The sequence below is a fragment of the Xenopus tropicalis genome, chromosome 8, assembly GCF_000004195.4.
Source record: "Xenopus tropicalis strain Nigerian chromosome 8, UCB_Xtro_10.0, whole genome shotgun sequence".
NCBI classification, from domain to species: Eukaryota; Metazoa; Chordata; class Amphibia; order Anura; family Pipidae; genus Xenopus; species Xenopus tropicalis.
The window spans coordinates 138776315-138801352 of record NC_030684.2 but is presented as its reverse complement, the minus strand read 5'-3'; the positions used below and the strand labels follow the sequence as shown (position 1 = coordinate 138801352).

General features: G+C 42.0%; 2 protein-coding genes across 3 annotated transcripts; one reads left to right on the top strand and one right to left on the bottom strand.

Annotated features, from left to right (window-relative positions):
• Window positions 1-865: 865 nt before the first annotated feature.
• On the bottom strand, window positions 866-5749 carry LOC101731164. Of its 2 annotated transcripts, XM_031890719.1 has the most exons (6): window positions 4795-5749; window positions 2696-2813; window positions 2091-2468; window positions 1683-1866; window positions 1208-1264; window positions 866-1075 (listed from the first exon to the last, which is right to left on the bottom strand). In XM_031890719.1, exons 2-6 carry the CDS (start codon window positions 2766-2768, stop codon window positions 991-993), a joined length of 777 nt encoding a protein of 258 aa, XP_031746579.1. In that variant the 5' UTR covers window positions 2769-2813; window positions 4795-5749; the 3' UTR covers window positions 866-990. The 2 variants fall into 2 exon arrangements, with proteins under 2 accessions (XP_031746579.1, XP_031746578.1); XM_031890718.1 differs by lacking the exon at window positions 4795-5749 and having other exon boundaries at window positions 2696-3188.
• Window positions 5750-5821: 72 nt separating this feature from the next.
• Window positions 5822-20511, top strand: LOC108644478 (NACHT, LRR and PYD domains-containing protein 14). Its single transcript, XM_018096516.2, has 10 exons — window positions 5822-5888; window positions 7400-7467; window positions 11590-11750; window positions 11918-12095; window positions 12471-12536; window positions 12891-14592; window positions 15119-15205; window positions 16401-16571; window positions 18022-18186; window positions 18970-20511. The coding sequence occupies exons 2-10, from the start codon at window positions 7434-7436 to the stop codon at window positions 19055-19057; spliced, it is 2652 nt and encodes an 883-aa protein (XP_017952005.1). The 5' UTR covers window positions 5822-5888; window positions 7400-7433; the 3' UTR covers window positions 19058-20511.
• Window positions 20512-25038: the final 4527 nt, after the last annotated feature.

The window sequence follows — 25038 nt, the reverse complement described above, 5'->3', positions numbered from 1 at the left end:
ATCTTATATTTAATTCATGATATTTGAATTCAGATAATTTTACCTTGTTACATCATATTAGCCATTCAGCTCACTCTTATCCAACCTTAACATCATTGTAAGCTTCTAACTAACCTTGTAGGGATTATTACCTAAATTCACACGGCCGTGCCCAGAGATATAACCGCTCAGAGATAGAGAGTTACCCTTAGTTATTACCCTCAGACTGGTATTTATTAACACTGGACACTGGATGTTGCCTATAGGAACCAATCAGCATTTAGATTTGAATGGAAGTTAGAATAGAAAAGCAAAGAACTGGTTGCTATGGTCAACATCACCAATCCCTATGTTAATAAATATGCCCTTCAAGTATAGGACATTAACCCTTGTCACTGTGAACAGTAATCAATACATAAAAAGGGCCCTGCCCAAAAGAACTTACAATGTAAAAGAAGAAAGGGGTTGAGACACAAGGGGGTTTATGTAATAAAAGGCACTAAGTTTGCCCAGGAGCAGTAACCCATAGCAACCAGCAGGCAGCATTTATTGGTCACCTGTTTAAAAGCAAACATCTCATTGGTTGCTATCGGTTACTGCACTTGGGCAAATTTAGAGAAAGAGTTACCCTTAGTTTTTACCCTCATTATTACCCTATTTTGTTACATATAGGGGAAAGTGTGTGCAACTAAGCAATGTGTTTAGCAGCATATAGTAGTGCTGCAGTAACTGCGCTCTGTTAATAGAGATATTATATTATTGATACTTACACCTCATATTAATTACTTCTCATAATGCACAAATAAAATGGAAACTCTCTACAAATAGCCAAGGAAATGAATAGAAAAATGAATTTGTATTATTATTATTATTATTATTGGTTTATTGTTAATATTTTGTGAAAGTTATACAAAGTAGAATTTCTTCTTCTTCTCCAGTGAAGTGTCTAAATTCTTCCATTGACTGGCCCTCCTCCCTCCCACATCATGTAATGATGCCCAGTCTCTCCTATTAACTCTCACTAGAGCTCTCTTCTGACTCACTGGATGAGCTTTCCTCACTCTCGTCAGATGGTTCCTTCTTTCCTTTCTGTTTCCTGCACATACAAAATAGGTTGGAGATGGTTAAAGCTCCTTACTGATATGTGTCCCTGTTAGATGGGAATGTATGCCGCCCCCTGGGCTCAGAAGTATAGTGGGAATAAAAACTGGTATAAATGCTTACTTACCGTTTTTTTGGTGGGTTCTCCTCATCGCCAGAGGAACTCTTTTTCCTGTATGTAATACTGCAATAAACAGGAGAAATATTATAAATTGGCTGCACGAGTTTTATAGCATTTTTATTATATACATCTTTGTTACAAATCCCGTATATGTATTAATATATGTTTGTATGAGACACTATAACCCCTATGTGTAAAATATAATGATGTTGGAATACTCCCAGGGGGCCCATGCCCATATAAGGGCACCAGGCCAGACACTGATTCCAAGGAAGGCCAACTGATGGCATCACTAACCCCCATATATAAGGATATATTACTGGCTATTTATGGCTGAGCAGACTCACACATGGCTACATTGGCTCTTGCTCAAATATTTAGTGTCCCTACATGTTTGTTGCCCCTGATCTATATTCTAAAGCCGGATACATTCCCACCCTCCTTCCCCACCAGAAAACAAGCAATAAGAACTGTTACTTACAATACAAGGACTCCTAGCAGTATGGCTATACCAACGAACACCCCATTAAGTATAATCGCTATAATCGCCATCTTATCAATTTTCACAAGTCTTTTTTGGACGTCGTCAACAAATCCTGGTGGTACTGTTGCAATAGTGGTTGGCGGTACAGTCGTCTTTTTCTTGCCCCATGCCCGGGACTCAACTGCAAAGCAAAATGATACAGTGAATCCCAATGAAATGAGAGAGTTACTGAGAGTAAGTGAGCGCAGGTGGGTAGCACTGGGGGGCATTATATTTAGTCAGTTAATGCGCTGCCTATTGGGGTTACAGTACTGACACTTTTTCTTTCATATCTAATGAGACAGAGGCTGAATTGGGATTACATTTGAAATCGGGAGTGATTGTTTTACTTGCCCTTTAACTTACCTTTGCGCTGATCGACAACCTGAATCTCTATGGATGGAACCGGCTCGTACAGCTTTCCTAGAATCCTCAGCCGGACCTGATAAGTGCCGCTGTCTGCAATATCCGTGGGATTTATCACAAGGGAGCAGTTCCCTTGTGACACTTGGGGTATAAACAGCTGGTATTTATCCCCAAAATCAGCCGCTGCCTTTCTCACGTGGTTTCCCTCCAGGTGTATGAGGGGCACGTAACCTTCCTTATCCATTTTACCCCATTCCAGTTGGACTCTGAGTGGGTTGAGGCGGCGCCGTGTGTGAAACACACAGGGAATCATATTGGCTGTATGCGCCTCCAGCTTCAGCTTCTCTTCAAATAAGGTGAAGTTTTCAACCTTCACCGCTAAAAGAGGGGAAAAATCCCATTAGGATCATGGAACCTACAGCGCAGTCTCTAGCAGCCCTCACCCTGCAATAGGGGGGCTACCCAATCCCATTCATTAGCAGCCCCCCGACATCCCACATCCACTCACTAACCTGACACTGATATATATATATATAAGGGATTGGCTGCACACATACAGGGGCAGTTAGTGATTCAGGGGGCAAGGGCAAGAGAATTATATTTACCTGATGTGGAGCTGAGAAATAGATGAAATAATCCAAGTAAAATAATAAATGGGTGAAGACGCGCGGGACCCATCACTGCTGGGCAGGAGAGTCTCCCACGGCCTTCACAGATCTTTCTCTGGAAAAGAAAAAGAAAGAGAAGAATAAATATGAGAATGTGACACATTGATCCTATCTGCTGCTTCAGCCCAACTGAGCCTTATAGTTATACTGATCTGTGGCGCTTTGGGCAAACCCAGTAACTAAGCAAAAATAACCCCGGCACACATTTAGCTAATGTACATATATATATTCTATCAAACACTGGAATCAGAGCAAATGTTTCACCTGCATAATTTAAAATAAGTCTATTTGCCATTATATATAATAATACAGTTTAGTATCAACACCTACAGCCCCAAATAAATAGCTATTATTTTAGACTCACAGTTCTTTTTGATGTACTAAGATGCATGATGTGTCCACCTATAGTGTTCACATCAAGCTCCTAACACCCAATGAGCTCAGTGTGAGACAAAGCTTCCCGGCTGATGATGTCACAATGCTCATAAGATACCAGAGTGATGATGTCACAATGCTCATATCTGGGGCTTTAGGCAAACTGGGCCTTGCAGTTTTACAGCTATATATTACTTTGGCCAAAACCAATTAAATAAAATCAGGGATGCAACAAATCCACTATTTTCAGATTCGACCGAACTTTCTAAAGTTCCTTGTTTATGCGACAAAAAGTCACATGATTTTCAGCTGAAAAAGACAGAGTCTTGGCTGAACCCCAAACCGAACCCTGGATTCGGCGCATCCCTAAATAAAATAATAAATTGTTGCATTTTTTTATTCTTTAATGGGTTAATGTCTATTTTTTGTGTTTTGCCTTTAAAAAAAAAGCCAACATGAGTGCAAAAACTTAAATCTTTTTTATGCGTTTTTTCCCCACAAAAAATCTAACTCAAATTTGAAAAACTCAGCACCTAATGGACTAGTTTAACATTTACAGATATATATATATATACAGTTCTGTTACTGGGCCCACTGCAAAACCTATAAAAAAAAACTTACATATGTTCTAAAATTACACATCAGTTATAGATAATTTAGATCATTCAAAAGTTAACTATTTGCAATTAAATGTTATATATTTATATATATATATTGTACTCACAGTTCTTTTTGATCTATTAGAGTGCATGATGTGAGCACTAGTAGTGTTCACGTCAAGCTCTAACTAACTCAGTGTGACCAGTACAGGGCTAAAGCTTCCAGGCTGATGATGTCACAATGCTCATAAACTGCCAGAGTGATGATGTCACAATGTTCATTTCTGGTGCTTTAGACAAACAGGGCCACTGTTTTATAACTAGATGTCACATGATTATTTTAGGATACAGAGAGTAACAATAAAATGTTGGCTTTTCTTTTTAAAGAATGTTATAACATTTATCAATATATATAGTATATACTATAAGCACTGATCTCCTGGTGTCTCTTTACCCTTACTTGATACACAGGCCACTGATAGTATAAAGCAGTCAGAAGGCCTATAGAGTATAGTAACTGTCACTGACGCACGACTGTTAAATTGGCTTTTAGCATGATGTGTAGGGAGCCATTCTGAGACAATTTGCAATTGGTCTTGGGTTTCTGTTCAGCAAATTTGGAAAGCTATCTGGTTGCTAGGATCCAATATACCCTAGCAACTAGGCAGCAGTTTGAAAGAGAGACTTGATTATGAATAGAGGAGGGCCTAAATAGAAAAATAAGTAATAAAAAGTAACAATAAAAATGAAATTGTAGCCTCATAGAGTAATATGGGTTTTTTTGGCTGCTTACCCCCATTTCAAAGCTGGAAAGTCAGAAGAGAAAGGCAAATAATTCAAAAACTATACAAAATAAACCAAAAGGTGCACCACCCTGTTAATTTGTTTTGTGCCCAATGACTTACTCCTCATTGTGTTCAATCTAGTGAAGAGAAATGCATCAGGGCCTCCCTACTGACATAATAGTGACTATTAAAAGTAATGTTTATTTTGTTTCACATGAGAGAAGGAAAAGCCCTTTAGGAAATTTCACACCCAGCAACACCAAATAAAATTGCATACTTTTTGACCCAGAGCTTGACCTCCTCTTCATTAAAAAGTGCCACCATCTTGACTCAGGTTCCCAGGGGTTGTTTTAGGGTTGTATTCAGTAATCCTTGTCAGGGAGCAGGGGGTCTCAGTAATCCAGAGCCATGGGTGGGAGGCCTCGCTGAGGAGTTTGTCAGGAAGCAGGGAGTCTCAGTAACACAGAGCCATGGGTGGGAGGCCTCGCTGAGGAGCTTGTCAGGAAGCAGGGGGTCTCAGTAACACAGAGCCATGGGTGGGAGGCCTCACTGAGGAGTTTGTCAGGAAGCAGAGGGTCTCAGTAACACAGAGCCATGGGTGGGAGGCCTCACTGAGGAGCTTGTCAGGAAGCAGGGGGTCTCAGTAACACAGAGCCATGGGTGGGAGGCCTCACTGAGGAGCTTGTCAGGAAGCAGGGGGTCTCAGTAACACAGAGCCATGGGTGGGAGGCCTCGCTGAGGAGCTTGTCAGGAAGCAGGGGGTCTCAGTAACACAGAGCCATGGGTGGGAGGCCTCGCTGAGGAGCTTGTCAGGAAGCAGGGGGTCTCAGTAACACAGATCCATGGGTGGGAGGCCTCACTGAGGAGCTTGTCAGGAAGCAGGGGGTCTCAGTAACACAGAGCCATGGGTGGGAGGCCTCACTGAGGAGCTTGTCAGGATGCAGGGGGTCTCAGTAACACAGAGCCATGGGTGGGAGGCCTCGCTGAGGAGCTTGTCAGGGAGCAGGGGGTCTCAGTAACACAGAGCCATGGGTGGGAGGCCTCACTGAGGAGCTTGTCAGGAAGCAGGGGGTCTCAGTAATCCCACACTATGTAGCGCCCTCTCAATTCACCCACATTAGGGAAAGGATCATTGAGGAAACACAAGAGTCCAGAGTAAGACACAAAGGGGTTAAAAAGCAATATGTCACAGACACACTTCAGTATGAGCTGCTGTTGGTTTCAAATTATTGTTACATTTCTTTAATGGGCGGAAACATGAGCCGTTTGTCACAGGTAAATAAATCTGTTACTTCCTGGTTCATCTCACTTGTTGCTCAGCATGGGGGGGGGGGGAGAGACCGGCAGTGACTCTTGTTATTCCCACATGAGGTAAGATTTTAGCTGCAGTTTAGTCGTCTCAGTATATAACATTGTACCTGATTATATAGCTGTATATATATATATATATAGCTGTGTGCCATAATACATAATCACTGCACTGGGACTTTGTACTATTTACTCCAGAGCATTATCTGCTGTGCAGCTGGGGATTGTGGGGCAGGGAGGTGCCACAACTAACAATGGGTTAACTAGTAGCTGCCCTGTAGCAAAATCATTCTACACCCCCTAAACTTTGTTTTGGTCATATCCCCACAACTGTATTTGGTCAGAGTCTGAGACCCCCTCACATTCTGTGTATATTGGGGGTCATTATCTGCCCTAAACAATGAAAAAAAAAAAACTAAAATAAAATAGACAAAAAAGCTGAAAGAAATAAAATGCAGAATGTCAGACAAAATAAAAGTGAAAGTTTGTCGGGGGAGCCATTTCCCTTATCAGTAGCGATGAGCTCATTTTTCATTTATTAGCCAGGCAGGGATTCACAGCGAAACTGCATTTTTTTTCGTGAAACTGTGGCAAAAATTTGCAGCAAAAAAATGTCACTGAGACAAAAATGTCGCAGAGACAATAAAGAAAACTCCCATTGACTTTAATGCATTTGGAGTAAATATCAGGGCTCATAGGGGTTTATGATGAGAGCAGCAATAGAAATGGGGGGTGGATATAGGGACACGCTGCAGGGAGATTTAGTAGATAGAGTTGCCAACTGACTGGTAACTAACCGGCCTAGCCAGTAAATCACCAGCTAGAGCCGGCACCGGTAATTGCCCGTAAATTTTTAATATAAAATATAAAATTTGCCATATTCTCATATTCTCTGCTGCTGATCAGCCTTTATACTCACAGGCCTACAAATGTTGATTGTAGGCCTAACCATGTTATTATATATTTATATTACTTAGTCATCAGCCCCCGTCTTTTATATCTCCTAGTCTGTCATTCAAGCCACTGCATTGTTGCTAGGGAAAGCATAAACCTAGCAACCAGACAACAATTTCAATTCCAATCTAGAGACTAGCAAGAAAAAAAAGTTAATTAAACAAAAGAACACAAAAAACATTAAGATGCCGAATAGCTACGGCCATTTGCCGGTCTTTCATTGACAAAGAAGAATTGTAAATGATCTTGGAATATCAACGTCTCCAGTCTGCCCAGTCTGTGTTAAACTGTTACTTTTAATTAATATGCTTTTGTGTTAAAGGGAAGCTACATGTATATCACTGAGTATAAAACAGCCCCAATGTAAAACACGGTGTTTATATATATATATATATATATATATATATGTATAAGCTGTCCCACTGGCTTGCATGGGGAACTGTGCTCTCACACAAACCAAGGGCACACATACATGATATCTATTGGTTAAGTTTTCATTCTAAAGTTTCAGTTTATTATGTTAATAAAGCAAATATTGTCGCCCCCCCACATGTATAAACTGGTGAAGGTTTAGCTGACCTGTATGCATGTTTGTACTTATACTTGTATGTTGTTTCTAGGCTGATCTGGGACTTTATCTCATGAGAAGAGAAAATGGCCGACTTTCGTGGCAGAGTTGTTACTAACGGTCAGTAAAGCTGCAGCTTTGCACAACCTTCAGGGGACCACCCTTAAAGGAGAACTAAACCTAAAGATGAACGTGGCTAGAAATTTTATATACAAAACTGACTGCACTAGCATCTTCCAGCATCTCTATAGTAGTAATGATATAGGTCTTTATAGTTGTCACAGTGTATTGTGACAATTGTATTCTCTATATACAGTATATTGTGCCATTTATATTCTGTATATACAGTATAGTGTGCTATTTATATTCTATATATACAGTATTAGTGTGCTATTTATATTCTATATATACAGTATAGTGTGCCATTTATACTCTATATATACAGTATAGTGTGCCATTTATATTCTATATATACAGTATAGTGTGCCTTTTATACTCTATATATACAGTATAGTGTGCCATTTATATTCTATATATACAGTATAGTGTGCCATTTATACTCTATATATACAGTATAGTGTGCCATTTATAGTCTATATATACAGTATAGTGTGCCATTTATATTCTATATATACAGTATAGTGTGCCATTTATACTCTATATATACAGTATAGTGTGCCATTTATATTCTATATATACAGTATAGTGTGCCATTTATACTCTATATATACAGTATAGTGTGCCATTTATATTCTATATATACAGTATAGTGTGACATTTATATTCTATATATACAGGATAGTATGCCATTTATACTCTATATATACAGTATAGTGTGCCATTTATAGTCTATATATACAGTATAGTGTGCCATTTATATTCTATATATACAGTATAGTGTGCCATTTATATTCTATATATACAGTATAGTGTGACATTTATATTCTGTATATACAGTATAGTGTGCCATTTATATTCTATATATACAGCATAGTGTGCCATTTATATTCTATATATACAGTATATAGTGAAGGTTATATAGTATACAGTGGAGGAAATAATTATTTGACCCCTCACTGATTTTGTAAGTTTGTCCAATGACAAAGAAATGAAAAGTCTCAGAACAGTATCATTTCAATGGTAGGTTTAACAGTGGCAGATAGCACATCAAAAGGAAAATCGAAAAAATAACTTTAAATATAAGATAGCAACTGATTTGCATTTCATTGAGTGAAATAAGTTTTTGAACCCTCTAACAAAAAAAGACTTAATACTTAGTGGAAAACCCCTTGTTTGCAAGCACAGAGGTCAAACGTTTCTTGTAATTGATGAGCAAGTTTGCGCCCATTTTAGGAGGAATGTTGGTCCCACTCCTCTTTGCAGATCATCTCTAAATCCCTAAGGTTTCTGTCTCTGTGCAACTCTGAGCTTGAGCTCCCTCCATAGGTTTTCTATTGGATTAAGGTCCGGAGACTGACTAGGCCACTCCATGACCTTAATGTGCTTCTTCTTGAGCCACTCCTTTGTTGCCTTTGCTGTATGTTTTGGGTCATTGTCGTGCTGGAACACCCATCCACGACCCATTTTCAGTTTCCTGGCAGAGGGAAGGAGGTTGCCGTTCAGGATTTCACGATACATGGCTCCGTCCATTTTCCCGTTAATGCGAATAAGTTGTCCTGTGCCCTTAGCAGAAAAACACCCCCAAAGCAAAATGTTTCCACCCCCATGCTTGACGGTGGGGACGGTGTTTTGGGGGTCATAGGCAGCATTTTTCTTCTTCCAAACACAGCGAGTTGAGTTAATGCCAAAGAGCTCTATTTTGGTCTCATCAGACCACAGCACCTTCTCCCAGTCACTCACAGAATCATTCAGGTGTTCATTGGCAAACTTCAGACGGGCCTGCACATGTGCCTTCTTGAGCAGGGGGACCTTGCGAGCCCTGCAGGATTTTAATCCATTGCGTTGTAATGTGTTTCCAATGGTTTTCTTGGTGACTGTGGTCCCTGCTAATTTGAGGTCATTAACTAACTCCTCCCGTGTAGTTCTAGGATGCTTTTTCACCTTTCTCAGAATCATTGACACCCCACGAGGTGAGATCTTGCGTGGAGCCCCAGAGCGAGGTCGATTGATGGTCATTTTGTGCTCCTTCCATTTTCCAACAATCGCACCAACAGTTGTCACCTTCTCTCCCAGCTTCTTGCTAATGGTTTTGTAGCCCATTCCAGCCTTGTGCAGGTCTACAATTTTGTCTCTGACATCCTTGGACAGCTCTTTGGTCTTTCCCATGTTGGAGAGTTTGGAGTCTGCTTGATTGATTGATTCTGTGGACAGGTGTCTTTTATACAGGTGACTAGTTAAGACAGGTGTCCTTAATGAGGTTGACTAATTGAGTAGAAGTGTCTAACCACTCTGTGGGAGCCAGAACTCTTAATGGTTGGTAGGGGTTCAAAAACTTATTTCACTCAATGAAATGCAAATCAGTTGCTATCTTTTATTTAAAGTTATTTTTTCGATTTTCCTTTTGATGTGCTTATCTGCCACTGTTAAACCTACCATTGAAATGATACTGTTCTGAGACTTTTCATTTCTTTGTCATTGGACAAACTTACAAAATCAGTGAGGGGTCAAATAATTATTTCCTCCACAGTATAGAGTATATTGTGCCATTTATACTCTATATATACAGGATAGTGTGCCATTTATACTCTATATATACAGTATAGTGTGCCATTTATATTCTATATATACAGTATAGTGTGCCATTTATATTCTATATATACAGGATAGTGTGCCATTTATACTCTATATATACAGGATAGTGTGCAATTTATATTCTATATATACAGGATAGTGTGCCATTTATACTCTATATATACAGTATAGTGTGCCATTTATATTCTATATATACAGTATAGTGTGCCATTTATACTCTATATATACAGGATAGTGTGCCATTTATATTCTATATATACAGTATAGTGTGCCATTTATACTCTATATATACAGTATAGTGTGCCATTTATATTCTATATATACAGTATAGTGTGCCATTTATACTCTATATATACAGGATAGTGTGCCATTTATATTCTATATATACAGTATAGTGTGCCATTTATATTCTATATATACAGGATAGTGTGCCATTTATACTCTATATATACAGGATAGTGTGCCATTTATATTCTATATATACAGTATAGTGTGCCATTTATACTCTATATATACAGTATAGTGTGTCATTTATATTCTATATATACAGTATAGTGTGCCATTTATATTCTATATATACAGGATAGTGTGCCATTTATACTCTATATATACAGGATAGTGTGCCATTTATACTCTATATATACAGTATAGTGTGCCATTTATATTCTATATATACAGGATAGTGTGCCATTTATACTCTATATATACAGGATAGTGTGCCATTTATACTCTATATATACAGTATAGTGTGCCATTTATATTCTATATATACAGTATAGTGTGCCATTTATACTCTATATATACAGGATAGTGTGCCATTTATATTCTATATATACAGTATAGTGTGCCATTTATATTCTATATATACAGGATAGTGTGCCATTTATACTCTATATATACAGTATAGTGTGTCATTTATATTCTATATATACAGTATAGTGTGCCATTTATACTCTATATATACAGGATAGTGTGCCATTTATATTCTATATATACAGTATAGTGTGCCATTTATACTCTATATATACAGTATAGTATGCCATTTATACTCTATATATACAGTATAGTGTGTCATTTATATTCTATATATACAGTATAGTGTGCCATTTATACTCTATATATACAGGATAGTGTGCCATTTATATTCTATATATACAGGATAGTGTGCCATTTATATTCTATATATACAGTATAGTGTGCCATTTATATTCTATATATACAGTATAGTGTGCCATTTATACTCTATATATACAGGATAGTGTGCCATTTATATTCTATATATACAGTATAGTGTGACATTTATATTCTATATAAATATAAATGGACAACTACATAACAGGTGGAGACTTTGTATCTGCTTTGTCCCTAGAGATACAGGCCCATGGTAGCCATGTATAGTACAGGCCTATCGGTTTATATATACTTTTAATATTGTGCCCACGCACCTGCTTTGCCTATTCTATTGACTTATATGTTCTGTTTTCAAAGGGGGGATCCTCTTCTCCTTAAATATTTGTCCTTGTTTTCTAGATGAGCTTCAGCAGTTCCGGCAGCAGTTGGCTCGGTATGAAGACCACCAGTTGGGTATATTCTATAAGTATTTCCGGGATGATCTGCATTATATTATTTCATCTCTAGACACCCAGAGTGTCCTGAGGGAGCTGAACTTCCGGCATTGTGTCTCTGTGGAGGTGGGTGATGATTCCTACAGTGGTTTATTCCTAGAGGTATGATGTTAGCTTATCTTCCATGTTTCTCTAAGCAGTAACTAACCGCTACTGAGATATATGCCATATGCTTTATATCTGTATGGGCCCTAAGAAAATGTTTTAACTTTTGTTGTTTATCTGGGATCCAGCACTATCAAGCTATAAAGAAGCAATGTGGCGCCTCTGTGTTTGCTGAGATGCTGGTAGAAGATATTCAAGCATCTGGGAGAGACGCCGTGCTGGGATTATGGGAAAGTCTCTTTGCTCTACAGAATGATCACCCTCACCCCAACCTGCTGGGGGTGCTGGATGAACTCAGCCAAACAGGTATTGTATGATCTATACCAGAATACTGCTTCATTAATGTTAGATCTCCAATACTTTAGCCCCGGGGTATCTGCTAGGTTTTACAGGCAGCTGAAAGGACCAAACAAGGAGCAGTAAATGGGCAAGACAGCACTATAACGAATGGAAATATAGTTTACTAATGGCGCACCTTTATTCTTCCACCACCCCAAGGGAATGTGGAATGTGCTGAACCCTGTTCAAAACTGGAGAAAAGCTTTTTAGAGAAATGGGGCAATTTTTTTTCTCTTTAAAAGTCCCAATGTGTCTAACCCCTAGACTCACCTCAGCCATTTGGGGGTTATCCATTTAATTAATAAAGGATTTGGTTCTCTTCTTTTCATAAAATTGTTTCAGGTCATTGTCTGGAGCGGAATGTCATGTTGGACAAATGTGGCCCTGATCTGCATCCGGATCTCAAAGGTAAGCAGGAGAAAGGACAGAATCTAAATGAATCATCCATACCTGTTATAAATGTATTTAACAATCTGAGATGTCAATCATATATTGCCTGCCCCGCCTTCATGCTTGAGGCATAGAGGTGGGGCAAGCAATATATGATTGACATCTCAGATAATTTTTAATACATTTTTAACAGGTATGGATGATTTATAAACTTTTGTACCATCTTTTGAATTGGTGTTGTAGGTAAATAAAAGTCTTTTTTTCCAGTCACTGATTAGATTTCTCTTATACCAGATAACCAGTTGGGAGAGGGTGGTGGGATCATGATTATTTTACTTCTAAACATTTCATTTGAACTTTGTATTTCCCCAGCCTGCCGGTTACAGCACAGAGAGGATCTTCTGCAGAAAACTCAGTACCTGGTGGAACACAGAGCCCCAGGATTAACCACCGAGAGTCAGAGTTTCAGTATCACTGAGCGCTATTTAGACCTCATAGTTGTCTCCAGCCAGCACTTCCGGTCTCGTCCTCAGCACGAGCTGATTGTAACAGGGGGAATCCATGAACATTACTTACAGAGAGCTCAGAGTAACCTGGAGAGGATTAGCCCTAACCGGCTGTTCCGCTGGTGCCACAGAAAGAGATGTGTGCCACAGGCAGTGCTGGTGAGCGGAGTGCCAGGGGTGGGGAAAACCACATTAATGCAGAAGTTTGTCTATGACTGGGCCAATGGGAACCTCTACCAGAGATTTGCCTTTGTCTTCTCCTTCAAATTCCGGGATCTCAGTAATAAGGAGGAGCTGAGCCTGGCACAGATGATTGTTGATGAATATCCCTATCTACACAGTCAGCTTGAGAGAATATTACAAAATCCTAAGCATCTACTCTTTATTTTTGATGGCCTGGATGAAAGCAAAGACCAAATTGATTTAAAGCAAAATCAACTGTGCACCAACCCCCGTTCCATGCAAACAGTTAGTGCGATTGTGTCCAGTTTGGTGAGACAGTCTCTCCTTCCCGGCTGTTCTGTCCTAATAACCAGTCGCCCAACCAGACTAGCAACAGTGGAAACTTCTGTTTTTAACAGAATATCTGAAATTATGGGCTTTTTCCCCAAAGAAAGAGAAAAGTATTTTCTGCATTTTTTTAGAGATTATACAATGGGGGAGAAGGCTTTCCATTATGTGAGGGAGAACGGGATGCTGTACACATTCTGCTACATCCCATCCTACTGCTGGATCATCTGTACCGTCTTATCCATGTGCTTCAGGGCCCAAAGGGCAAACTCAGCGCAGACTGTGGAATTCCTTCCCAAAACGGTCACACAGCTTTATGCCAGTTTTATTAGTAACATCCTTGCCAATCACTGCCAGGCAGGGACTATTGATAAGAATTTCCTGATATCCATTGGCCGGATGGCAGAGTATGGGGTAAATAGTCGCATTCTTTCATTTACTAAAGAAGATTTAGACGGATTTAGTGTGGATGCTTCCTCACATTTAGCTACAAGCTTTGTGATGGAGAGTGGGCAGCCTCCCCACGTGTCCTATTCCTTCTTGCATCTAACCATACAGGAGTTCATGGCTGCCTTGGGTTACTACCTTGACTATTCCCCTGAGGGGCTGCAGAAGGCTCTTGAGGAGGCAAAATCAACAGAAGACGGCCGTGGGGAAATATTCCTTCGTTTCATATCAGGACTCTCTGACAGTTCCACCAGATCGCTGTTGAAGCCGTATGTAGGGGATTTATCCGCTCCAGCCGCCAAACATGTTATCAGCTTTCTTCAGAAGTCCATTCCCAATCTCAACAGTCAGAATCCTGACAACAGGAAAGTTCTCAATGTATTTGCCTGCCTCACTGAGTCTCGGAACAAAGTGCTTGTGTCCTCATCCATTGGATTAAACAGACAACTTGATTTTCGTGATTTCTACCTGGCGCCTCTGGACTGCACAGTGTTGGCTTTTATCCTGGAATCCTGTAGGGAAACAGAACTTCTAGACCTTGGTGCCTGTTTTATTCAGACTGAAGGACTGGAGAGAATATCAGCTGCTCTACACACTGTTACTGATGTCAGGTAGGATCTAAGGCTGCATTTCTAGCACAAGGCTGCAGGCTGAGTTATACAGGGAACTCTGAGTATCACTCATGTATTATAAGGGATAATGTACCCCCTACTGTAAATGATAAGGATATTGGCAGTCACTGAGGGGTTCTGTGCCCATATAAAGGCACAAGGCTGCAGGCTGAGTTATACAGGGAACTCTGAGTATCACTCATGTATTATAAGGGATAATGTACCCCCTACTGTAAATGATAAGGATATTACAAAGCCACTAGTTGTGTGACTGTATAAAGACAAAAGTGCCAGAATACCAAGGCAGCTTTGAACAGTCTTATATTTTAGGTATTTTCAAACAAATACTATGCTGTTTGTTAAGATACACATTGTTTTATATCTAGAGGAAATGTGCTTATAGAAACAAATCTGTTGGACATAAGGTTTTCTTAAAAAAGTAAAACATTGTGTCACTTCTATAAAACACACTGCACTGGATTGAGTATGCTTTCTGATAAACATAAATGTCCATTATTCCCAACAGACTCGCAAACAACAATCTGAGGGATGAGGACGTGCAGTGCATTTATTCCATATTAACTCACCCGCAGTGCCGGATCCAAAGGCTCAGGTACATTGATTCCTTTTTGGATCCACATTTCCTTTCTCCGGGGTTGCAGTTTTATAATATTTTGTAAACTGATTTGTTGAGGAGAAAAGACTGAATGAGCAAGGGGGAGCTGCCAAATGCTGCCGCAAAGTACATATGCCCACCCATTCTTTTATTGCTATTCATGATGTGCAGGCAAGGAGTAGCAAGGGGCCCTGTACAGGTCTACTTTCAAACTAGATCAGCCATTAATGGTCAAAGGAATGGTAAAAATCACTGGGGGATGCCAAATGTTAGGTACCCCCCAGTGATTTTTACTTTGCCCTCTCCCAGTGGGCCACCCAGAATGGCCAGGATCATGTGTGGTGACAAAAAGCGCCCTAAATATCTGCACTGGCAATGATGAGAATCAACATGTCCAAACCAGATAACGTGGCAAATCATGTCATTGCCAATGCAAAAGGAATTTTCAGCCTTATAGAGGGATTCCAGAATAGAGGAGCTAAGGAGCAACAAGGTAGATGGCGGTGGATGTGTATATGGCATAAAAACATGGTATCTATGAGAGCCACAGAGTGTTGTAGTGAGGTGAGCAGAATGCTTTAGTAATTTGCCTTAAGGTAAGCAAGGAGCCATTGTAAAGTCTTTAATAGAGAAGAAGCAGGTTCTCTCCTTGGGAAGAGTAGGAAGATTCTAGCAGTGGAGCTTAGGATAGACTGGAGGGGAGAAGGCTGGGAGGCTTGTTAGTAGTAGGCTGTGCTGGTCATGGAGTGTTTTAGACGATTCTTGATATAAAATAGAGCAGATATTGGTAAAGCGAGAGGCTTAGCTATTTCCTAGCAGATGAATCCACCTCGTGCCAAACCGAACCTCTTAAAAAACGACTTTCCACCCAAATCTGCTCCTATATTACGTTCTGAGATGCTTGTCACTCCAAACTGGGTGCTAATTATGTAAAAACTATATAGAGATTTCCTCTAAAAAGTTCACCAACTCCCAATGGGAACCCTTCTGTTCGGCTTTAAGCGATAGCATGTTTATATTACATACTGTTTATTATTCATTTAATCATTGTTAGTGCAAGGTGAGACCGTTCTGCATCAAAAGAGTGACGAGAGAACCAAAATCAAAGTGGGTGGGACTGCAGAGCGAGAGCAGGAATATATGGACATTGGGGGTCTCACAGCCTCTCATTCTTTCTCACTCAACCCTACAGCCTGAGGAACAACGGTCTGACGGAGTTAAGCTGCCTCCCATTGGCTTTGGCAGTCAGTGAAAACACATCCTTGAGGGACCTGGATCTGTCCAAGAACAAACTGGCCGGGGAGGATTTCTATAAGTTGCTGGAGGTTCTTTCTGCCCCAATGTGCAGGATAGAGCGTTTGGCGTGAGTATCATACAAGGCAAAGGAATGATGTTCTATGTCTGGATTTTCATGGGGCAGTTGAGGGGCACTCAGAGCCTGCTAGTATGTAAGCTGGACTAGAGGAATGGCGTGTCTGGCCAGCCCATTTTTTTAAAACCACTCCATCGTCCAGGTCCCAACTACCAACTAACAAAATCCACCCTTAAAATCTAAACGGGTTCTGTATTTGGATATTAGGTCCATTCTAACAACTGTTAAATTGGTCTAAAAGGTTAAAATGCAAGGGTGGAAGACTAGGAAGACAAGTAACACCAAGAAAAAGAAAAAAATGCCACACTCCTTCTCTAATAAAAACAGTCCTTTATTGTTTAGTTAAAATCATAAGTGGCTACTATCATGCCAACACAGTAGCTACTTGATGATTTTAACTAAACAATAAAGGACCGGTAGTTCCGGCTCTGCCCCCCCAGCCCAATAAATAGTGACTGGTGTTCCCCAAAATCCACAGATTGCCAGTCCAGACGTGGACTGAGGCATTTTTGACATTGTGTTTTGCATACATGGGGCAATTTCAGATGCCGATATCAGTTCTTTAGACCGATTCTGCAGCTTATCTGTCCGTGTATGGGCACCAACGACTGGCCTCCCCAACCAACACCTGGCCTGAAATCACCCAGATCTTGATGTGGCAGATTTGATTTTTACGTCGGATCAGGGACAGCGTTGACTCGTTGATGCGGTCCCCAGACCAACGGTGCCTATGCCCACCGTTTTTTGGGTTTTTTTTGTAACTTATATTTTTATTGTTGAATTCACAGAGGCATTTGACAATCAGACAGATAATTCGTAAATGTTATAGCTTACTGACAGTCGGTTACTCCTAAAGCAGATTATTTTCAACAGTTTTTTTTTTTGTATGAGGATTAGAAAAGGGTTGGGGGGGGTTGGAAGGGGAGGGAGGGGAGGGTGAAGGAGGGGGAGGGTGAAGGGGGGGGAGGGGAGGGGAGGCAGGAAGAGGGGGGGAGAGGGGAGAGGGTTGAGGGGAGAGGGGGGGGGAGGAGGGAGGGGTGTGAGGAGGGAGGTAGTGGGTGGGGGGGGTGGTAGTAGGGGGAGTGGGGGGGGATTGTTAGGGGGTGGGGGGGAGGGGAACATAGTAAAACCAAAACGGCGCCTTGATGCCCACCGATTGTTAGTCCCGTAGGTGGGCATATTGGGAGATGATCTGCTTCCTTGGCAACCTCGCCGAAGGAGCAGATCTTACAGTGTTTGGCCACCTTTAGCAGCCTTCTATTTGCCTTTATAGCTGTAATACCCAACATTTGCTCCACGCATTGATACATTATTATGTGTATATGTGCCACACAGCTCTCCAGAAAATGGGAATGGAGATGTGGCTTTTGACCACATACAAAAAGTAAACGGCATCTGTCTGTCATTAAGTATCTTTCATGTAAAACTCTATCTCTCACAGGCTCCAGGAGGCCAAGCTGACCCCACAATATGCTGCATCACTGCTTTGTCTGACTAACAACCCCAACCTCACGCACCTCAACATCAGCAGCAATTTCTTTGGTGACGCTGGTTACCCCCATATAAAGGAATTTATACTGATACACCCCAGCCTGAAGGAGATCAGGTAAGTACAGCTGGTCAGATCTTCAGCCAGTAATGGGCAACATTATTCTGCAGACCAACAAATGACAGAAATAGGGTACCAAAGTGACTTTATTTCACCTCCAATTAAGATTAAGTATTTGGCGATGCACACCATTGATCTAATAGTCAACAGGGTGGGTGCTCACTACAGGGGTCTCCTGGAAGATCCCCAAGTTATATACAAAATAGGAGAAAAGCAGGGCACTCCAAAATTGTATTTGAAAAATGTGTTATTTACATAAAGAACCCAACGCGCTTCGACACCCATTTTCTTTGTGGGAGTCGAAACGCATTACTTGGGCCCAGGCCTCATTCTAGTGATTAACTGAATCATTCATTGAAAGCACTTCTTGTTCACAATCTTGGCAATCTTGGTCCTCTATCCTTCTCAGATGTACTCTGGAGGTATCAGCAAGCTTCCAGCATTTCTCCCACCTCTCAGCCAATCGATTTACTCCCATGCCTGTAACCAGGCTGGATGATGTCACAGGCAAAGGAAGCTAAGACACAGGAACTGGTTGGCCTAAAAGAAATGCAGGAAGAATCTTCTGATCTCCTACAATCTGGTTGCTGGGGTCCCGATTAACGTAGCAACTAGGAAGTGGTTGAATGGCAAGTCAGAAGCTAAGGGTCTGAATAGAAACTAAAGTCATAGAAGAAGTAAACTAAAATCCACCCTCAGAATTAATCTTATTTCTGGCTGCTGGCTGTTGGTGACCCGGCAACCTGGCAGCCATTGGAATTTAACTCTTTCTCCTTCCAGGGTTGGGCTGAACGATTTTTCAGAAGCGACAGAAGGGAACCTGCAGCAGCTGCAGACACGCAGGCCGGATGTGGCCATTATATTATGATGGGCAGGAACAAAATGGAAACATAAGTGGGAAGTGCAGCGCTTATCATGGTGCACAAAGGCCACAGGGATCCAGCAGGAAGAACATTTATATGACAATGGATCAATGGCCTACTGTGCATAGGTATGCGTTGGGAATGGCGGGGCTGGCCATAAACCTGTTCTTCGGGCCATCAGCCTACTTCAGAAGCAAGGTATGGGCAAGTTCTGGTTCTGGTTCACCCTTACTGCCCCCCCACCCATCCTTGCCAGTGCAAACATAAAGTATGAAAGCAAGCAGGCCTGGACTGGCAATCTGTAGATAGTGGCAAATGCCAGAAGGCTTGCTTTAAGTCAATAGTGCAATAGTCTAGATATGCTGGAGCTCCCCTGTGATCATGCTTGGACACCATCCCTACAGCCAGATATTGGGTATCCTTTATAATCACTGGGAGTCAGTGGCGTTTACATGGATGGGTGTGATCTGAAGTCTCCACCTATCACCCTTACCAAGTTTCAAACCCAGAACATCTGAAGGAACCAGCCTGCATGTACAACAGGCAACAGGAAAAGTTGACTTGCAGCAGCCAAATTGTGGCATTGGTTTGGGCAGGTGGATGGCCAGGCCCTACTCAAGTGGAGTCTATGGGTTGACCTTTACTCAGCATTCCAAGATGGAACTCCAATGCCGTCTCCTGCTTGTAGCACTCCAGGACCTACACACTCTGCTCGCTCAGCTGGAGGGGTTCTACTCCCATTGGTTCCTCCGTGGGGTAACAACTACCCAACCCGGCTCACTCTGCTACGGCTCACTATTACATAGCTATCTCTATATTAACTGGGCCTGTCTCTCACCTAGACTGCTGGATGTTGTCTTCTATTTCAAAAAGTCCTTCCTATAATGTACATCCAACTCAGTGAACTGCCTCTTTTTATATTTTCCCTGATCCAGACCTTCTAGAAGTTCCCAGAGGTGTTTACATTCACTAGCTCCCCCTAGTGTTTAAACTACACTCTCTAAAGTTCAGTTAAGCTTTATAGTCATATGTACAGAGTACAATGTACATAGTGCAATGAAATCCTTACTTGAATGCTGTGAAAGAAAGCTCCTAGTGGTCAAAAAGGGAACTACCTCAAAATAAATGTTTAATTTCCCTTCACCCTCTTTCAGATCTAGTCTTCTCCAATTGCCAATAAGGTGGGGGTGTTCAACTGACCAAATGTCGCATCTACGACTACCACTCCCAGGTCTTTATACAGTGACAGCAATAGCCATAAAGCTGTGCTTTGCAATCTCTCCGGCCTAGGTTGCTTAGTTTGGACCTATCGGTAGCTACAGGCAACTCTGGTTATGTTCCATATGATACGCTACAACTCCTGATTTTTAGTATTCATGAGAACTGCAAACATAAGCTTTGTAAGATGTAACTATGTACCTATGTATTAATAAAGGCAGAGAATTAATATATAAAGGGAGAATTGTGTATAACAGTGTTGTTATTTATCATTTATTTATACAGTGGTGCCGTGTTAGTGCAACTATGTACAGAGATTATACACGTTCCCTTCAATGCCCCAGTGAGCTTACAATCTAAGGTCCCTATCCCATTCCCATCAGTCCCTGCCCCAGTGAGCTTACAATCTAAGGTCCCTATCCCATTCCCATCAGTCCCTGCCCCAGTGAGCTTACAATCTAAGGTCCCTATCCCATTCCCATCAGTCCCTGCCCCAGTGAGCTTACAATCTAAGGTCCCTATCCCATTCCCATCAGTCCCTGCCCCAGTGAGCTTACAATCTAAGGTCCCTATCACATTCCCATCAGTCCCTACCCCAGTGAGCTTACAATCTAAGGTCCCTATCCCATTCCCATCAGTCCTTGCCCCAGTGAGCTTACAATCTAAGGTCCCTATCACATTCCCATCAGCCCCTGCCCCAGTGGAGCTTACAATCTAAGGTCCCTATCACATTCCCATCAGCCCCTGCCCCAGTGGAGCTTACAATCTAAGGTCCCTATCACATTCCCATCAGCCCCTGCCCCAGTGGAGCTTACAATCTAAGGTCCCTATCCCATTCCCATCAGTCCCTGCCCCAGTGAGCTTACAATCTAAGGTCCCTATCACATTCCCATCAGTCCCTGCCCCAGTGAGCTTACAATCTAAGGTCCCTATCCCATTCCCATCAGTCCCTGCCCCAGTGAGCTTACAATCTAAGGTCCCTATCACATTCCCATCAGTCCCTACCCCAGTGAGCTTACAATCTAAGGTCCCTATCCCATTCCCATCAGTCCTTGCCCCAGTGAGCTTACAATCTAAGGTCCCTATCACATTCCCATCAGCCCCTGCCCCAGTGGAGCTTACAATCTAAGGTCCCTATCACATTCCCATCAGCCCCTGCCCCAGTGGAGCTTACAATCTAAGGTCCCTATCACATTCCCTTCAGTGCCCCAGTGAGCTTACAATCTAAGGTCCCTATCACATTCCCATCAGTCCTTGCCCCAGTGAGCTTACAATCTAAGGTCCCTATCACATTCCCATCAGTCCCTGCCCCAGTGAGCTTACAATCTAAGGTCCCTATCCCATTCCCATCAGTCCCTGCCCCAGTGAGCTTACAATCTAAGGTCCCTATCACATTCCCATCAGTCCCTACCCCAGTGAGCTTACAATCTAAGGTCCCTATCCCATTCCCATCAGTCCTTGCCCCAGTGAGCTTAAAATCTAAGGTCCCTATCACATTCCCATCAGCCCCTGCCCCAGTGGAGCTTACAATCTAAGGTCCCTATCACATTCCCATCAGCCCCTGCCCCAGTGGAGCTTACAATCTAAGGTCCCTATCACATTCCCTTCAGTGCCCCAGTGAGCTTACAATCTAAGGTCCCTATCACATTCCCATCAGTCCTTGCCCCAGTGAGCTTACAATCTAAGGTCCCTATCACATTCCCATAAGTCCCTGCCCCAGTGAGCTTACAATCTAAGGTCCCTATCACATTCCCATCAGCCCCTGCCCCAGTGAGCTTACAATCTAAGGTCCCTATCCCATTCCCATCAGTCCCTGCCCCAGTGAGCTTACAATCTAAGGTCCCTATCACATTCCCATCAGCCCCTGCCCCAGTGGAGCTTACAATCTAAGGTCCCTATCACATTCCCATCAGCCCCTGCCCCAGTGGAGCTTACAATCTAAGGTCCCTATCACATTCTCTTCAGTGCCCCAGTGAGCTTACAATCTAAGGTCCCTATCACATTCCCATCAGTCCTTGCCCCAGTGAGCTTACAATCTAAGGTCCCTATCACATTCCCATCAGCCCCTGCCCCAGTGAGCTTACAATCTAAGGTCCCTATCACATTCCCATCAGCCCCTGCCCCAGTAAGCTTACAATCTAAGGGCCCTATCCCATTCCCATCAGTCCCTGCCCCAGTGAGCTTACAATCTAAGGTCCCTATCACATTCCCATCAGCCCCTGCCCCAGTGGAGCTTACAATCTAAGGTCCCTATCACATTCCCATCAGTGCCTGCCCCAGTGAGCTTACAATCTAAGGTCCCTATCACATTCCCATCAGCCCCTGCCCCAGTGGAGCTTACAATCTAAGGTCCCTATCCCATTCCCATCAGTCCCTGCCCCAGTGAGCTTACAATCTAAGGTCCCTATCACATTCCCATCAGTCCCTGCCCCAGTGAGCTTACAATCTAAGGTCCCTATCACATTCCCATCAGTCCCTGCCCCAGTGAGCTTACAATCTAAGGTCACAGTGTTTTCTGTATGTCTCTGTACCGCCCCTGAGCAGACTTGGTGGGCCTGTTCCAGTTGTCACTGTTGATAAATATGTCCCTTGGAACAGTGGAATACTTATCATGCATAGTTCCACGGTGTCTCTCTACTTGTACAATGAGCAAAATAAGGGGCCTGAAGTGGACTGGGTTGGGGTGAGGTTGGAGAGGGCACGCATCACAACCCTCTACTATGTCTATATAGCAAATATATATATTTAAACGGAGGGGTATGATAGCCAGCATTTTACATTAACCCACCATAAAAAAACAAAAATGCTACATTCAATGCCCGTATTGCACTATAGGTCACAGATAGCCAACTCATAGCAGCCAGCATTGCAGAACTGTAACTTTCCCATTATGGAACCAAGCAGCAGTGAACTAGATTTCCTACGGCCCACCAGAGAATCTGGCACTATGGTCCGGCTCTTATGCCAATTACATTTAGACAGAGCCAGATGGTATATGTGGAAATAAGGGTGGGAAATAAGGGTGGGCTTCTAGGCCCACTAGGAGATCCTATGGTACTCTGGTAGCCCAGCCTGGGTGTCATTTTTAAACAGTAAGAGAGGAGCACTGTGGTTTCAAAGGGGACATAAACCCTCCAATAGGCTTATAGCAAAATGGTAAAAGTGCTCCTCTGAGCATTGGCATTGTTTGTTACTGGCTGCTCACTGAAGGGCAAGCAGTCAGTGGATTAATTTGCTATGAAGGAGACATAGGGGGCCCTGTTTCTCTACCATCATGTAACTGCATAGGGCTCTGGAGGGATGGGCCAGTAACTCCCACACTTCCTGTTGCAGTCAGGCCCGGCTTTATTTCCTGTCAGGCACAAGTAGAAGAATCTTTAAGCAGTGTATTCTCTGCATCCGCCAAACCTACAGTATCCCCCTCAGTGAGGGCTAGGGTTGCCTCCTGTGAGGCTTTGACCCGGACAGCCGGGATTTTAGGAAGGGCCGTCCTGGTTAAATTAGGAAAACCGGGCAGGACTGACTGAGATTGACATGGTCATAGCCCCACCCCTCGTGGCCATTACGCCTGCTGCACAATAACAAACGGCGGGGCAATGACAAGGGAGCGCGGACTAGGGGTGGGCAGGAGAGGTACAGGTATGGGACCTGTTATCCAGAATGCCCGGGACCTGGGGTTTTCCGGATGAGGGATCTTTCCATAATTTGGATCTCCATAATTTACGTCTGCTTAAAATCATTTAAATATTAAATAAACCCAATAGGGCTGTTCTGCCCCCAATAAGGGGTAATTAAATCTTAGTTGGGATCAAGTACAGGTACTGTTTTATTATTACAGAGAAAAGGGAATCATTTAACCATTAAATAAACCCAATAGGGCTGTTCTGCCCCCAATAAGGATTAATTATATCTTAGTTGGGATCAAGTACAGGCACTGTTTTATTATTACAGAGAAAAGGGAATCATTTCATCATTAAATAAACCCAATAGGGCTGTTCTGCCCCCAATAAGGATTAATTATATCTTAGTTGGGATCAAGTACAGGCACTGTTTTATTATTACAGAGAAAAGGGAATCATTTAACCATTAAATAAACCCAATAGGGCTGTTCTGCCCCCAATAAGGATTAATTATATCTTAGTTGGGATCAAGTACAGGTACTGTTTTATTATTACAGAGAAAAGGGAATCATTTAACCATGAAATAAACCCAATAGGGCTGTTCTGCCCCAATAAGGGGTAATTATATCTTAGTTGGGATCAAGTACAGGTACTGTTTTATTATTACAGAGAAAAGGGAATCATTTAACCATGAAATAAACCCAATAGGGCTGTTCTGCCCCAATAAGGGGTAATTATATCTTAGTTGGGATCAAGTACAGGTACTGTTTTATTACAGAGAAAAGGGAATCATTTAACCATTAAATAAACCCAATAGGGCTGTTCTGCCCCCAATAAGGGGTAATTATATCTTAGTTGGGATCAATTACAGGTACTGTTTTATTATTACAGAGAAAAGGGAATCATTTAACCATTAAATAAACCCAATAGGACTGTTCTGCTCCCAATAAGGGGTAATTATATCTTAGTTGGGATCAAGTACAGGTACTGTTTTATTATTATAGAGAAAAGGGAATCATTTAACCATGAAATAAACCCAATAGGGCTGTTCTGCCCCAATAAGGGGTAATTATATCTTAGTTGGGATCAAGTACAGGTACTGTTTTATTATTACAGAGAAAAAGGAAATCATTTTTAAAAATTTGAAT